General features: G+C 39.2%; 1 protein-coding gene across 5 annotated transcripts in view; it reads left to right on the forward strand.

Moving 5' to 3' along the window:
- DLGAP2 (DLG associated protein 2) overlaps positions 1-15,814 on the forward strand; it is a 725,030-nt gene that overhangs the window by 602,287 nt on the left and 106,929 nt on the right. For all 5 annotated transcript variants that reach the window (XM_043510336.1, XM_043510335.1, XM_038397100.2 and 2 more), the window contains one exon: positions 14,819-15,030. In XM_043510336.1, the coding sequence (XP_043366271.1) occupies positions 14,819-15,030 (212 nt within the window). The remainder of the gene's footprint in view (positions 1-14,818; positions 15,031-15,814) is intronic.

A 15,814-nucleotide genomic window follows, 5' to 3' on the forward strand; every position in this document is an offset into this window, starting at 1 on the left:
GGCTGGAGAAACTGGGTTTATGGTTGCTTTGCATCCCTGAAGTGGTGCAAAGCAGCTGAGGGTGCCAGTGAATCTGGTCCTATCTCTTTAAGGCTTGGTCTGAAAAACTCAGGTACTGAGCTGCATGACATTTAGTGTATCTACCATGAGGATGAAGGTGTGAGCCATTCCTGTTGAAATTTGAATAGATGGCCTCAGGGAGAGTAAATATTTCAAATCTGATATTTAGACAACTTAACTAGCCTGAAAACTGCATTGCTGTTGTGAATGCCTTCACTCTCATTTTCTTTTAAAATCAGATTTTCTCTCTCTAGAAATTATTTGTCCCATGCATTAATCCACTCTATCCCTTCTCACCTTTTGTGTCTTGAGTATCTACAAATCTCTTTGGTTTCTGTGGAAGCCAATAAATGAAGAATAAAGGGAGGAATGTTTGTTCTAGTCCTGTGCAGTGTTTTTGGTCTCTCCAAGCTGAACGGGACTATAACAGGGTGGTCTGGCCCCTTTAAGGAAGTGGGACTTCATGCAGCCAACCCTATGCCACAACATGGCCCTTTTAAGGACCAGGTGTTTAAGGGAGCAGCAGACAAACAGGGGAATAGGGCCCAGGTGTTAATCAGGGAGCTATCTCCTGAATAGGATAAAAACCCAGCTGTTAACGGAGGAGAGAGAAAAGAGAGTCTGTGAAACAGCACTGGAACCCAGCTACTGATTCTCTGGGGAAACTGGCTTGAAGCACTGCACAACCTCATGAAGGAGGGCTGTGGACTCCCTTTACCAGGGGATAGGGTTTGGGCCAGGTGGGCCCAGGGAGACTGTATTTTTGTAAAGACTGGACCCCAAGAAAGTGAATATAACTTGATTGCAGTTAAATATTACTTAAAGTAATTTGGGAGAAGCAGGAGGGAACCGAGGATGGCATGTCAGCCACATCATGCCACTAGGGGGTAGGCTGTGAAATAGCATGCTCCCCCAACAACCAATGCTGCTGTATCTTGTCAAACATCTGTAGAAACATTCCATATCTTTCCAATTTCTGTCCTTTGTTTCACTTTCTTTCTCTCCGTCGTTTCTGTGTTGCTCTCTCTCTCTCTCTTCTCAATCCTGTCTTTGTGTCTCCTTCTTTCTCCCCCAAGCAACTCTCAGTTCTTAACCCCAGTTAGCCTCACTCCCCCACACTTCATTCTGCTCAAATGATCAGTAGTGAAACAGTTAATGTTGAAATTGGAAGCGTTATCATTAGGCTTTAGAGTCAACAGCCCAATGAGATGAGTGGGATGCAGGAGACTTCATACTTCTCAAAATCATTATTTTAGGCTGTTTGCAAATTCAGGAAAATATTAAAAAGGAAGGACAGTTCAAAGATTAGGATTCTAAACTAGGATTTGGGAGGCTTGGTTCAAGGTTGTACTTTGCCAGAGACTTTCCTGTGTGACTTTTGGCAAATCATTTAGCCTCTCTGTGCCTTAGTTCTGCATCTGTAAAATGGAGATAATAGAACTTTCCTAACTCATGGGATATTTCAAGGATAAATTCATTAAAAATTGTGAGGTGCTTAGATGCCACAATAATAGGAGCCACAGAAATACCAAAAAAGAGTACTGCACCTAGCTCTGTATTAGAGAGAGTTTTTTCAGAAATATGATGGTTAATTTTTGTATTAAAGCTTGTATTCTGTGGACTCTGAACATGACATGTAGGTCACATAAATCCATCAATCTGGCTGGGTGTTAGACACCTCTGCGCTAGACCTAGTTGGGTAAGCAAGTATGAGAAATCCCATTCTACAGATGACGTAATTAAAAAAATAGCTTTGAGGCATTTTCTTTGAGATGTACTATCTATTAGATGAGACATGAATCATTCATATAAGAGAGATGGGCTGTGTTAGCAGATCTGTCACGTATTTCCTATCAGAAGTGGATTAAATCATTTGTTAATCTCCCTGGCTTCAGTTAATGATTAATGTGTAAAATTGGAGAATATTTTCCTACCTTATATGGGAGTGCCTACTAAATGATAAGATTTACTCAGGCTCGTCAATCAGAAAGGTAGAAACAGTTCTCAGGACCCCATGGTAAAAGTAAAGGCCCTGCTAGCACCTCTTTTTCACAGACATATTTGGAAATGGATCCTGGCTAGTTCAGAATAATTGAAGATATTAAGATGTTGATTATGCAGCTAAATCAGCCATGCAAAGCATTTACCTGAGGTGCCTACATGATCAGTTTTGCAGAAAAAAAAATCCATGTAAAACTTCTCTGGGTATAGCGTTAAAAGTATGTGACATTCAAAGGTTCAAAGACAAGGGTGTTTTCCGTACCAAATTTAAACTTTGAACTGTCCCTTTAGATCATGGCCATGTAACTGTGGAATCCTGGGCAGATATTTTTTTTCACCCAGAGGAAGTGTATATTTTTAACTTCTTTCTGTTTATCTTGGGTATATATATGGCCTGAATCACTTTTGGTATCTGAGCACTGCACAATTGTCCATCTGTTTATCCTCACAACACCCCTATGAGATAGGCAAATGCTATTGCCCTCCATTACAGGTGATGATCTGAGGCGCAGAGAGACCAGTGACTTGCCTGAGGTCACTTAGGAACTCTGTGGCAGAGCCTGAGGTCTGGCGCTTAAATCTAGGTGTCCCAAGTCCCAGGCTATCCCATAATCACTGCCTCATCCTTACTCTTCCTCTTGCTGAGAAACAGCTGAACTGTGTGTACTCAGATTTTCATCTTTGGGGAGTGACCAAGCCAGGAAAATTTCAATGTGAAAGATGACAATTTTGAAAAAATATGAATAACTGAAAACAGAGGGTTAGAATGGAAACTCTTGTGCAGCTTTAACTATAGTGGTTGCTGCTGGTCCCCAAATAATTTATCACTTTATATAGAAAGATGTTGGGAGCAAGGAAATGTCTTTAATCTTAAATTATCGGATTCTTTGGCTAATTAGGTACAACAAATTTGAAGCTGAAGCCTATTATTTGATTTATTTTACTGTTTGACATGAATCCCTAGGTGTGACAAGGATTTTTAGGGAGAAAGCTGGAAGTGAACTAAGTATCAATAGTAAAATTATAAACTTAAAAGGATTTTACAGTTTCAAGTATTCAGATATCTCTGAGCACAGCTGGAAGAGAAAAGGAAACTACTTCAGGCAAAAATGTACAACTAACAATCACTACAGTTTGGGAGCGTAATGTTATGTGCCATTGATTGATATTCCGTCCTCAGCTGTTCAACAGTATTTGAAGCAGCAGCATAAAATCAAGGTAAACACATCAATGGTACAGCAAATGAGTCAGCACTTAATAAAGAAAATAGCATGTTGTGCTAAAAATGGCTACAGCCCCCTTCTGTCTTCTTGATGCATTAAAGTGCTAGCGTCATCCATTAACTGCACTGACATTGCTAGCATGCAGGTAATAATAGCAGCAGTGGGTTCTGTAGCATGAAAGGAAAACACTGGGTTTATCTGTCCTTCCGTTTCATGTTATCTTAAAAAAATAGACCCAGTGTCAGTTGGGCTGCGCTGTGGATTCAGGTACGCCGATGTGGAGAAGAGCGCTGAGGACAGGCCAGCAGAGGGGACCACTGAATTGTCACTTACACAGGTCCTAGTTTTGGAACCCCGCTGAGGCCACTGTTGCTTCAATAAGGTAGAGTTACAGCCTCAGAAGGTCTGTGCCACAGCTGTGTGCTGTCTCTTGGTTGGGAGGGTGGAATTCATCCTAACCCAACTCTATATGCATTACACTGTCATGAAGGCAGACTATAAGCTCCAGATTCTGTCACATGAAACCCTATATTCCAACTATACAAAACTACTTCCAATGCTGAATAACTATTGAGTATAAATTACTTCTAATGTGTGTTACAATGAACTACTCATATGCATTCATTTCATAATGTTCCCAGTATCCATTATATCTCTGTACAATTCTTACTCCCTGAACGGCTTTAAAGATCTAGGGACTTTACACTAAACTGACACTCCTCCTTCCCAGTTTCCAGGGATGCAGAGGTATCTACATGGCCAAGGCTGAAGTGCTGCTCTTTGCAAGAGAAAAGTGAAATAATTATATGGACTCCACCATTGGTCAAGGTTATATTAAAACCACTGAGAGTCTCCAATAATTACAGTGATTAATGACATGATAGTGTGCTGCCTCTAAGTGCTAAGAAGCCACTTACCATTTCTGATTAAAATACTGCTGCAGATGTGCCGTAGCTGGTTTTCTAAACAAAGTAACAAGAATATTCATAGTTTCATATCCTTCTAACAGTCAGTGCAAGTTGACATTATTGCACCAGTGTTGTCACCAGGATGGGAAAGGAGAGGCTGTATTCCTACCAGTATTTTATTAAGAATGATTCTCCTTTATATTTCTAGCATGTTTTTGTTGTCAAAATAAGGTTCAACATTAAACAGAGAGGTAGGCTGAAAGTTGATCTTTGCCACATTTGTCCAGGACTACCGCAGGGGCCCAAGAAGCCTGCAGCCACAAGTAACTTGATATTCTAGAGCCCTGGACCAATTCACACATGTGCTGGGGGTGATTGCTCAGTTTATTGCCACTGAGGCTGGATAACCACACACTCCCCTTGGCTGCCTAGGACTAGCTAGTGCAGTTTTCGATCATGGAGGAAATTGCACAGCACTCACTTTAACACCATCTTTTAAAGAACAGACTCTGACCCCAAATGGTCGTGATTTTACCACCCTTTCTGGGTCATCTTACAGTCCCATCTTTAAAGGATTTTTTTGAAGTTAGTTGCTTATGTGCTTAAATATTTTAGTGGCAATGTATTCATGGTCCCTCTTACTTCAAGTAAGGGAATAAATATACCTCCCTTTAGAATTATATAGACAGTAAAATGTCTCCTAACAGCTGCAAAGTAACAAAAATACTGACTTTCCTCTGGCGGCTAAATGATTGACAATGGAGTTTTGAGTCAGCTGATCAGAACCATAAAATTCTTTTGTCAGGATGAGAAGAGTGGATGAGAGATAAAATATATGTTCATTTCTATATAGCCATTTTAAAAAGAGGGGTTTTAAAAGACATTTGTGCTATCATTTCAATAATGCCCACATAATGACTGGGGCAAAAGCCCAGGGAGGAAAAATGTGTCTTGCTTGTAATAAATAGGTGGCTTGAAACAGCAGTAAGTCAATGTGCTCTATGGAACGTCTAGTGCACAGCAGCAGGGTTCACACCAATTAGTGCACAGCATGCTGCAGCAATGTAGATTTACACCCCAGTTTGCTGTTCAGTAAGTGTTGGTGCAGGCATGCCCAGAAATGCAGTCAGAGAACTCTTCTTGTTCCATTATTACTTTACTCAATCACAAAATAGGCTTTCTGTTACAACTCCTACAATCAACAAACTTCTGCATGTACCTCAGTGATTATAAACTGATGCACTCTTGTAGATTACAGTTGTTTAGCAGCTAAGATTTTTGGAGTCCTGAAAGTGAATATTTTAAAAAAGTGGGCTACACTTTTTGGTTCATGCAGCAAGGGTACATTAGGCCAGCTAGGTTATCTAGAAATAATGCCCTGCATGTCACTTGCTTCTTATGGGCCAAATCCTCTTGCCTCCCAACAAGTCTGAATAGCCAAAGATGGTGTGTGGATTTCAAGGGCAGCAGGAAATAAAGGCTTTTCTCTTCTCCCCAGACTCCAGAGCAACAGCAGAGCTTCTCCATGACTACTATTGTAGGCTGTGCTGTGTCCTATTTGAAATAATGGTCAGTGATTGATCTTCAACTCACCCTTCTCCCACACCAAACCCATCTGTGGAAGATGCAGAGGGAGCCCCATAGTCTTGGCTCTGTCGTCTGCACAGGGCTTGAATCCAGCATGTGGGATTTCTTTCCTCTGTACATCAGAACGACACCACTTCAGGGTCTTTCAGGCAGGGTCTTTTGTGGCCACAGAGAGGAAAGACACATGATTACCCTTAGGTGAGGTAGAGTGACTGGAGAAATGCAAAGGTAGAATGATTTAGCTCCTCAGAAGGGTTAGTTACCAATAATTCCAAAAGAGTCAGCTTTTACTCAGCCTTTCTTGCCTGGGAAGACTTGTGGCAAAAAAAGAAATGTCCAGAGCTCCATCTACTTCTGTGACACAATTTTCACAATTTCTGTGAAAACAAATTACACAACCACCACCCTTAAATTCCAGAGCAATGTAATTTTGTCTGTCAATGAAATACCCTTCATTCCCACCTCCTCATATAAACACCCTTTATTCCCATCTCTTCATATAAAGATGCACAACTATGGCTCCTGGTTAAAAATACTAAGGGATGCAAAATTCATCTGAGTATTCTTACAGTGATTCTTTTTATAGTGAATGGATGAGGATTTTTTTTTGTTTCCATTATATCCTGTAGGTAGCCTGGCTCCACACTCCAGGCAAAGGTCCCTGAATCATTCAAAGCCTTTTTCCTCCCATATGTGCCAGGGAAGCTTGTGGTCAGGTTCATTTGGTCATCTTCGTAGTCCTCTGGGCCTTGTCCCATCATCCAGGCAGCCCAGCTGGCTAGCCTACCTTTCCAGATCCCCTCTGGTTACAAGATGGACTCCAGCTCTAGCTCCCTACACCCTGTTTCTTTGCTCCCTATAACTTGCTCTGTAATTCAATTAACTCAGCTTTTGGGGAAAGCTGGAGAACAAGGTGCATCTACAGGCAGGTCCCAGTAAGGGCAGGGAAACAGAAAGCTGGGTGTTTGGCTATAACAAAATAGCGACTACCATGTCAGAAAGGCTGGATTCTGTGGCAACTTGGAAAAGTACCTCTATCTATGTGTGCCACAGTGTGGCCCCATTACCATGGTATCTATCTGAGCACTTCACAATCTAGAATGGATTTATCTTCCCAACACTCCTGTGAGGTAGGGAAGTTCTGTTGTCCCTGTTTTACAGATGGGGACCTGAGGCACAAAGAGACTTGGCCAAGGTCACACAAGAAGTCTGTGGCAAAGCAGGGACGCAAACCCAGATCTCCAGAGTCTCATGCTAGTACCTTAGCCACTAAACCATTCTTCCTCTCTGGCTATGGAGTCCTTTGCCATGGAATCACAGAGACTATGGGACCCTGATTGGGGCATTTCACACCTCTTTGAGCGTTTGCTTCAAGGCTGTCTGAAGATTAAGGCAGATGATACTTCATATATTTATACTAGATTCATGTCTTTCAGTTTAAACTGAGATTTTGGAGCACAGTTCTGTAGCAAGTGGATATTCTGTGGATACACAAAAAGAAAAGGAGTACTTGTGGCACCTTAGAGACTAACAAATTTATTAGACCATAAGCTTTCGTGAACTACAGCTCACTTCATCGAAGTGCCACAAGTACTCCTTTTCTTTTTGCGAATACAGACTAACACGGCTGCTACTCTGAAATCTGTGGATACAGAATCCCTGAATACATGGGACGCATGTCGTCTTCACCTCAAATTTCAGTTCCTGCAATTGTGCTCTGCTTGGGGCTACTCTTGAAAAAAAAGGTTTGGTAATGGCAGCTAATACAGAATGTAGCTGCTGACTTGCTTTGTGAAGTGTCTCACACACAGCATATTACTTGTGCTTTGTGATCTGCATTGGCTTCCAGGTCATTTCCAGGTGCAATTGAAGGTGTGATTTTGACCTATAAATGCCCTAAATGGTTTGGGATCTATCTGACCACCTCCTCCTGCATGTGATACCATGACAGATGATATCAGGTGAGGTTCTCACGTTGATGTCCCCCTAGTTTAAATGGGAGAGTTGTTGGTAGGACATTCCCAGCAAGGGGTCCTAAACTCTGAAATTAACTACCCACTTGTTTGACAGTGTCAGTTGATCTTCAGGGCATGCTGCAAGATCTCTCTGTTCTCCCACATGTTCAGGGATGGGGGCGGCTTATGAAATTTGAAGGGAATGCAGGGGGTGACTTTCGTTAATGTTGAGGAGGAATTCCTGGTACATTTTATAAAGCATTTTGAATTTTTTAATTATATAATACATGTACATAGAGCAATGAATCAGCACTTTTAAAAAAAATCAGAATAACTAAATAACATATGTGCATTGAGAAAGATATGTGCACTGAAAATGGTGTTGAGGAGATAAAAGGTTATGTATTTAAGGAAACATGACCTTTTTTATAGATACAGATTCATCCTATAACTCCTCCCTACTTTCAAAATCTTGAGAGTCATAGTCAATAGGGCTGGAGGAGATGGAGCCAGTCAAATTTGTATGGGGTTAGAGACATCTGATTCTAGAATTTGTGACAATAAAGTTATATGCATTTTTATGTTTATGGAAAATTGCATACATATTTTTCATAGAATTTCTCTCCTTTTTTTTTTTTTGGCCCAGTAACTGGCTCAAAAAACATTTACTCACAGGGTTTTGTGTTTTCTCAGGAAAAAAATATTTCCTTCAAAACTGGGACCAAATTCTCAAATCCACAATCTAAGGTGAAAAGACTTGCAATTTTAGCATTTCAAATTTTGCTGCAAATATTTCATATGCCAACAGGAGCTTGCCACAATGCCAAGCATAACATTGTGGCATTTACCCTCTAAGGACCCAGTAAATCAAGGAAAACAGTCAATACCTAATTAATCTCTTATTTTTATTTTCTTTTTAAAGTGCAGCAATAGAATATTGTCTTTAAATGCTTATTGAACAGGTGCTGCTTGAGGAGAAAACAAAAAGCATAGCCCTCTATATTCAGAGAAAAGTCACAAAGCGAAGGAGAAGCTTCAGGAAAAAAAGCAACCAACAGAGAGAGAAGCTATTAAGAATCTAAGTCTCAGTGTAACTATCAGTCAGGCTCACAGTATTCTTCTTGTCCTTTCACATCTAATTCCAGGAATAGTCTACTCAGTTTGGGTTTTATAGAGCCATCACCACCACCCCAGGAAGAAAACATTTAGACCAGGGTAGTGTTTTTGTCCTTTTCGATTTTCTGAACAGCGATTCAAAAAAATCTTCCAAAAATCTCAAAGTAAATAGCATGACTGAGCTCCCTCTTGTTCCAGAACTTTCTCTAATTTAGTCTTCTGATTGGATAGGCCTCCAAAGTGGGTTCTCTGAGAAAACAAAGTGGAGAAATCCAAGAGCAAAACAAGAGCAAGGACAAGCAAATAAATTCCAGACTAGTCCTGTGCAGTTTTCCATGGAGAAACTGCTAGCTCTGTGCAAACCTCTAAGGTTCTCCTAAGCCTTCTTCATAGGAATGCTGGGTACTTCCTATTAACTCTCAAGAGAATAAGCTCATCAGTGTTCATGCTTCCCACACAGCAGACCAAAAACTAGTAAACATTCAGGCAGGCATCAATATCTACTTTAATTTATGCAGTTTTTCCTCCAAATTATACATGTTATACTCATGACAAAATCAGAATGTGGGCACGAGCCTTAATGTAGATTCTGCAGTGGATGGTTATGCTAGGAAGAATTGCTTACCCTCACCTATAGGGACCCTCTCAAGAAGCTTTCCAAAAAGCTAGCACTCTAATAATGGTTCCTCTATCATCTTGGGAAGTTTTCTTCATGGCTGCAGAGACATTTTCTGCACATCTAGAAGTAGTTTCTAGTGCATCCATTTATCTGCCCATTTGTAGCTATATACAATGACATGCTGGGTTCTTTTGAAGAAATCTTAGATTGGGGGTGGGGCAAGGAATCTGTCATCTAAAGTTTAGTTCTTGCCCTCTCCTTTTTGTTGGGGCATCTTCTTGACCAGGCTTAGAAAGTTTTAAATGAAAACAAGAATTACATGTATAGCCTTATCTATAGTAATGAGTTACTTAGTTTAACCAATTACTCATCCCAAAGTGAGGGTTTACCTCTACTATAATCTGTGAGAGTTTAGCCCCCAAGATTGACTACAGTAGAGAGGTTATCAATAGAAGGGGGGACCCTATGGTGCCCAGCAGAGACTACATAGTGCTCTTTCTATAATGATTATATTTTTAGCCATTGAAACAATACGCACTGCAATCTGGTAAAGTAGAGAGGCCGGTACAAAATGCACGTTTGCATTACTGACATCATCCCTTGTGGAAAAACCTGAAGTGTTAGTCCTCACTGTCACCATCATCATCACCATCAGTGGTTGCCATCCTAGAGTCTCCCACCCCAAGACACACAGACTGTGATACAGCCTTTATAATGTCTTATGCTGACACTGAGTGGGGTTCATATATATTTATGAAGGTTTTAACCCCTTTTCCTTATTTGAACTTCCACGCCCCACTAATACTCATTAACATTTATGTCATGTTATCACCATAGGAACAGGCAATTAAGGAAGTCTCCAACATTTCACTCTGCCTACCAATGGTCATCTTGTGGTGTCTACGGATCTCTTGTAGGTATTAGTACAGCAGTTATTTTCAAACTCAGCAGTTATTTTCAAAACATCAGCATATCACAATATCCTCATTACCCTCACAAACATAAACAGAAGCTCAGCAGGTTTACTATTGACTTACTTATGGTAATTTATCCTAAATCCTAAAGTCTAATTTGGCTAAACTAAATATTTTACAAGCCTGGGGACTATAGGTCTTGTGTTACAACATTAATTTCACCTCTATATCCTAAATATACCTGATACTTTTATCCTTGGCTACACATGTCCACCAGACAGAGCTTCAACTCTTGTTCTTATATTTCTAATCTCATTTCATGCATAGATTGTGTATGTGATAAGATTTTAGATTTATCTTAATAAAGTAAGATTTTGATGATAATTTTAACTTATATAGCCCCATTCATCTGAAAATTTCAAAGCATTTTACATTTACATGATAATTAAACATCACAGTGTTTCTGTGAGGTAGGTAATACTCATTTTAACCTTGGAGCAACAAAGATTACAGTCAGATTTTTAAAGGAGCTCAGAACCCACAACTGAGGCCAGATTTTCAAAAGCCATCAGCTCCTGTTTAAACACCAAAATAAGCAGCCTGATTTGTATGAGTCCAGCACTGTGGAACACTTTTGAAACTCAGGAAATTAGCTACATACCTAAATGGAAGCTGACTCTGATGTGAAAATCTGATCTCAAATGCTGGGGTTGGGTTCTTTGAAAAATCTGACCCTAAGTGATTAGCCTAAGATCCCACAGGGGAAGAGGAACACAAGAATGAAGAGAATCCCTAACTCCTGCACTCCCTTCTCCTCCTCACACCACGAGAGCACAGAATTTGTTAAAGAAAACTCATCATTGTCCATAGTTATTATAACCAAATCAGCAGCAAATGACAAATTAAATGAAAAGATCTGGACCTTATCAGCTTATTGTTCTTTTAAAGGAAAATGCATATGGTAATATGCAGTCCTATTGCTTTGTGGATAAAAATTTCAAATACAGGAATTTATGTGAACATCTAGAACAGGAAGAAAGCTTTTTTGAAATTATAAATATCAGCACTCATCACTATATGCAAGTAGGTAATTAGGGTAATTATTCCCAATTAGCAGCTGCAAACTCTGCAGATGGGAATTTCAGGGGCTGACAACTATTGTAAAAGGCATTTTTGCAAGCTGTAAAACCACTTTAACGTTTTGGAATGCATACATTTAATACCCCCTACACGATCTGTAACAGATTTTTGTTAGTGTTTCAAAATAATAAAAAAGGAAAACTATGTTCAGGCAGCATTATAGCCTGTTGCTGTGCTGTGGTTCAGGAAGATGTTGGCATCTGATATGGGCTGAATTTAAAAAAAAATGCAGGTGTTTAACCTACAGTATAATGATTGTACAAAGAGCCAAAGTGAATCTTGAACCTGTTCATACTGAAGCTGAGCTTTAGTATTGCCATGTTTTTCAAATCATGCAGGAAGAAGTTCACAGGGGCTGATGCAGTGTCCTTTGAAGTCAATGGAAAGACTCCAATTATCTTCTCTGGGCCTTGGATCTTGTTCCATGTAAGGAAATGTGTACCCCACTAAAACATGTTTCCATTGAGCCACTATGCAACATCCCTCCTTCTACCCAGGATCCAGAAAATCCCACTCACAGTTGCCATTTGCTATGGGGTTAGTGGCCTTTTCTCTCTTCTGGATCTTCCAGAAGGTTTTTTTCCTTTTTGAGGACTGGACTACCAATCATCTTCTTTCAATCACAGCAGTCTTTTGTTAGCCAGTAAGGGCTCTTAATGTAAAAGGGGCAGAGTGGTTTTGCGTGTACCTGTGTTCTCTCTCAATTATATTACACGCAAGAATAATTCGGTGGAGGGCTTTTCCTGATTCCAGTGTCCTTGTGAACTTAGCTGCAAAACAACTTTACCTGTATCAGGTCACTTAGCCATACAAATCTAATCAGCCCAAACAGGATGAAATATTAATGTGTCCATAGTGGAAAACTTGTCCTGGAAAAGCTGTTTACCAGCTTTCTAGCTAGAACTGCCCTTAGGATGAAATTGCAAACTTTAAACATTCATCACTTTACAAATAAGGCTTGAATTGAGCTTGAGTCGCAAATAAGAATCTCAAAATATAAACTTGTTTTTAACATGTTTAGCTTTCAGCCATTTTTGAGTTATAGAAGTACAGAATGTCAGATTGGAGCATATGGGGAAAGTAGGCTTTTTCTTATTTGAATAGCTCAAAAACAACTGACCTGATTTTTCTCACACCTTTTTTTTAAAAAAAAAATCATCTTAGTGTTGAGACAAAGCAGTGAACATCTCAGAGCAAAATCAAGTAGTTACAATAAGTTATGGACATTTGGAAAAGTGTGTTTAGATCAGAGGCTGCAATTCATCCTTAATGTAGGAAATTGAGAAATGAAATAAAGCACATAGAAACCCACGTGTATGCCAGTAACCAGAATGCTTTTCAGTTACTTGAACCTTGTTCGTAGCCAGGCCAGCATCGGAACACTAGCAACAAAATAAAAGGTATAAATAAGTTTGTTTGGTATCAAGTATTTCATCATAATGAACTTACTGATCTAATTCTTTAGCAATATATCATTCATTCTTTGGCAGTCAAGAGAATTGCCAGTTGTGTTGTAATAAAGCTTAAGAAAAAGTATTTATTTTTCAAAATGTTAAAGATTTCCATTTGTTACACTAACACTGCTCACAGATATTCCTGAGTTCTCAGCAAACCTTGAAAATCCTTCCCCACAGAGAACTTCCATATGTGTTTGGTTTTAAAAGGAAAATGTGGGTGATTTATTGTATCTAGAGTTCTCAAGCTTGGGGAGAAATGATCACCCTCGTCTCTTAGCTTCCCATCACCTCCTTCCAAAATCCAAATCTGGCTAACTTTAAGATTTGTTCCAATGCTTCAGATGGCAACTTTTTTTTTATTTGTTGTTCTTCCTTCTTGTTGCATCTTTTCTTTCCTCTCTCCTGCTGGTGTTTTCCCTGTGTTTTTTCTTCTTTTAAAATACTTTAGAGTATATTTTTCTCTAATACAATTTCTCTCTTTTCAAGCTGTTTTTCTTTTCTGATTTGCGCTTGCTCTCCCTATCAAGTGTTCCCTTTAGTGTTTAGAGTGTGTGTTCTCTCTCTCTGTCTTTGGTTCAGCATCTCCCTCCCACTCACTCTCTGTCTCTCTCTCCTCCTCCCCTTGTTCCTCCTCTTTTTTCATTTCCCCCTTGACCCTCTTTGGATGGGGTCCACAGCACAAGTCCTGCTCACCTACATATAGGGTATGAGTGCATTTTGGAGAGTGAGTAGCTGAGAGAATAAGTTAGTGTCACTCTCCATGGATCTGATGCAAGGCCTGTTGAAGTCAATGGGAGCCTTCCGTTGAGCTGAATGGACTTTGGATCAGCCCCAAATATATTTAGTTTGACAGACTTGACTAGACCTTCTAACTTTTCAGAATCTCCACTACAGATTCTTACCTTGCAGTCCTCCAGCTTTATAGGTTATCTATATATATATTTTTAATTGTTCTATATAATATGTGAAGGCTTTATGCTGATAAAGGGCTTGATCTTCCAAGGTGCTGAGATCTATGGCCCAGATCTAGCAAAGCATCGATGTATGCCCTTAATTTTAACCATGTGAGTTTCTGCATGCCTATATCATAGCTTGAAACAGCACTGCTTCCAATTCTGAGTTTACGTTGGGTAGAGACTTCATCTCATGCTGAATTACTTGGAAGATTTGTGATGCAGACAGTTATGAGCATGTAGCCATCAAACTCATTTTCACTTGTTTCCTAAGTCAGAATTTGAACCTAGATCTCCTGATGTACAAAGCTAGTGAGGAGTGATGGATTGTCTAGTAACTAAACATAATGAGCATTTCAAAACCTACCTAAAATGTTTGTATTAGTATGCCTGTTTTGCTGGTATAGAATGAGATTATATTACAGCCTTCTCTGAATTATTTATTTATCATTCTTTACAAAAATTACTGTAGAAAACTCCTGCCATTATGCTTGTTTCATAAGAGTCTGAATTATGAACAACAGTAGCCATCTCTCTGAATTCCATCGGGTTGTGACAGAAATACATCGTAATGTTATTTAAATGCAGGTTTTTTTATATTTCATTAGTGATGGTATGTCTGAAAGGCTTCAGAATCCCAATATGAGGTAATGGGTAAAATATTCAGAAGTGCTTGACTCTCGATGAGTTTTAGGCTCCTATGCACATAAGCCACTTTCGAAAATGTGACTTAGGCTCTTACGTCACTTAGGAACTTTTGAAAATTTTACCCAGTATCGTGTCTGAAGAGTCAAACCTAAATGACTATGTCTTTGAAGTGTGGAATATCTAAGGCTGTCTCTTAAAATATGATGAGATTCCTGCATATTTTGTGTTTGGTACCAGGTGCCTCAAGATGAATGGGGAGGGTACCCTGTTGGCGGTAAAGACGAGGAGATCCCCTGCAGGAGAATGAGAAGTGGGAGTTATATTAAAGCCATGGGAGATGAGGAAAGCGGAGATTCTGACACTAGCCCTAAAACATCACCAAAGGTAGCAGTTCGACCAGAGTCATTATTAAAATCCATTGGACAGAGACCACTTGGAGATCACCCAAAGTAAGCTTCACCAAACTTTGTCACATATCTTACTGAAAGCCACAATGACTCAGATCATTTTTTATGATGTTTTGATGTGATTACAACAAACGGGTTTCATGAAATATATATATTTAATATATAAATATATAAATACACACAGCAAAAAATACAGCAATACTACATTTGTGTCATCTATAACTTTTAGTTATCAACATGATTCTTTCCATATTGCAACTTTCCCATATATCAAGTATATTGTATCACACTCATTTAAAAAACTGTATAACATGTTTTTCTGAGCATCCATAATGGGTGGAATGTGAAATAAGTAACGTAAATATTATAATTGTCTGGATATGTATTTACATAATGTAGCCGGCCTTGTGCTTCTAGTAGGTTTTTATTTTTGTCTTTTTTTAAAAATGTACCATTACAACACTACACATTTGAGTATTTTTGAGAGGTAAATTTTCAAATGGTAGCATAGCTCCAACTCTGCAACTTCGATTAATGGACATTCCACAGAGCTTCAGAATTGTGTGAGAAATGCACCAAGCAAAGAAATTGAGACTGAGGCTGATTGACAATTTGGCCTTTATCCACCAACTGTGCTGTAGATATTACCATATATGCAGTACCTTAGTGATGCACACTTTTATAATATTAATAGTAATAATAAAAAACCTCAACAAAATTATCATCTGTTTGGCTTCATTAAATAAAAGAATTTAGTTAGCAGATTGCAGGAAAAATAATGTTCACAGTACCAACAATAACCAGTATCATGAAAGCAACATGGAAT

The sequence above is a fragment of the Dermochelys coriacea genome, chromosome 3 (assembly GCF_009764565.3).
Source record: "Dermochelys coriacea isolate rDerCor1 chromosome 3, rDerCor1.pri.v4, whole genome shotgun sequence".
Taxonomy (NCBI): domain Eukaryota; kingdom Metazoa; phylum Chordata; order Testudines; family Dermochelyidae; genus Dermochelys; species Dermochelys coriacea.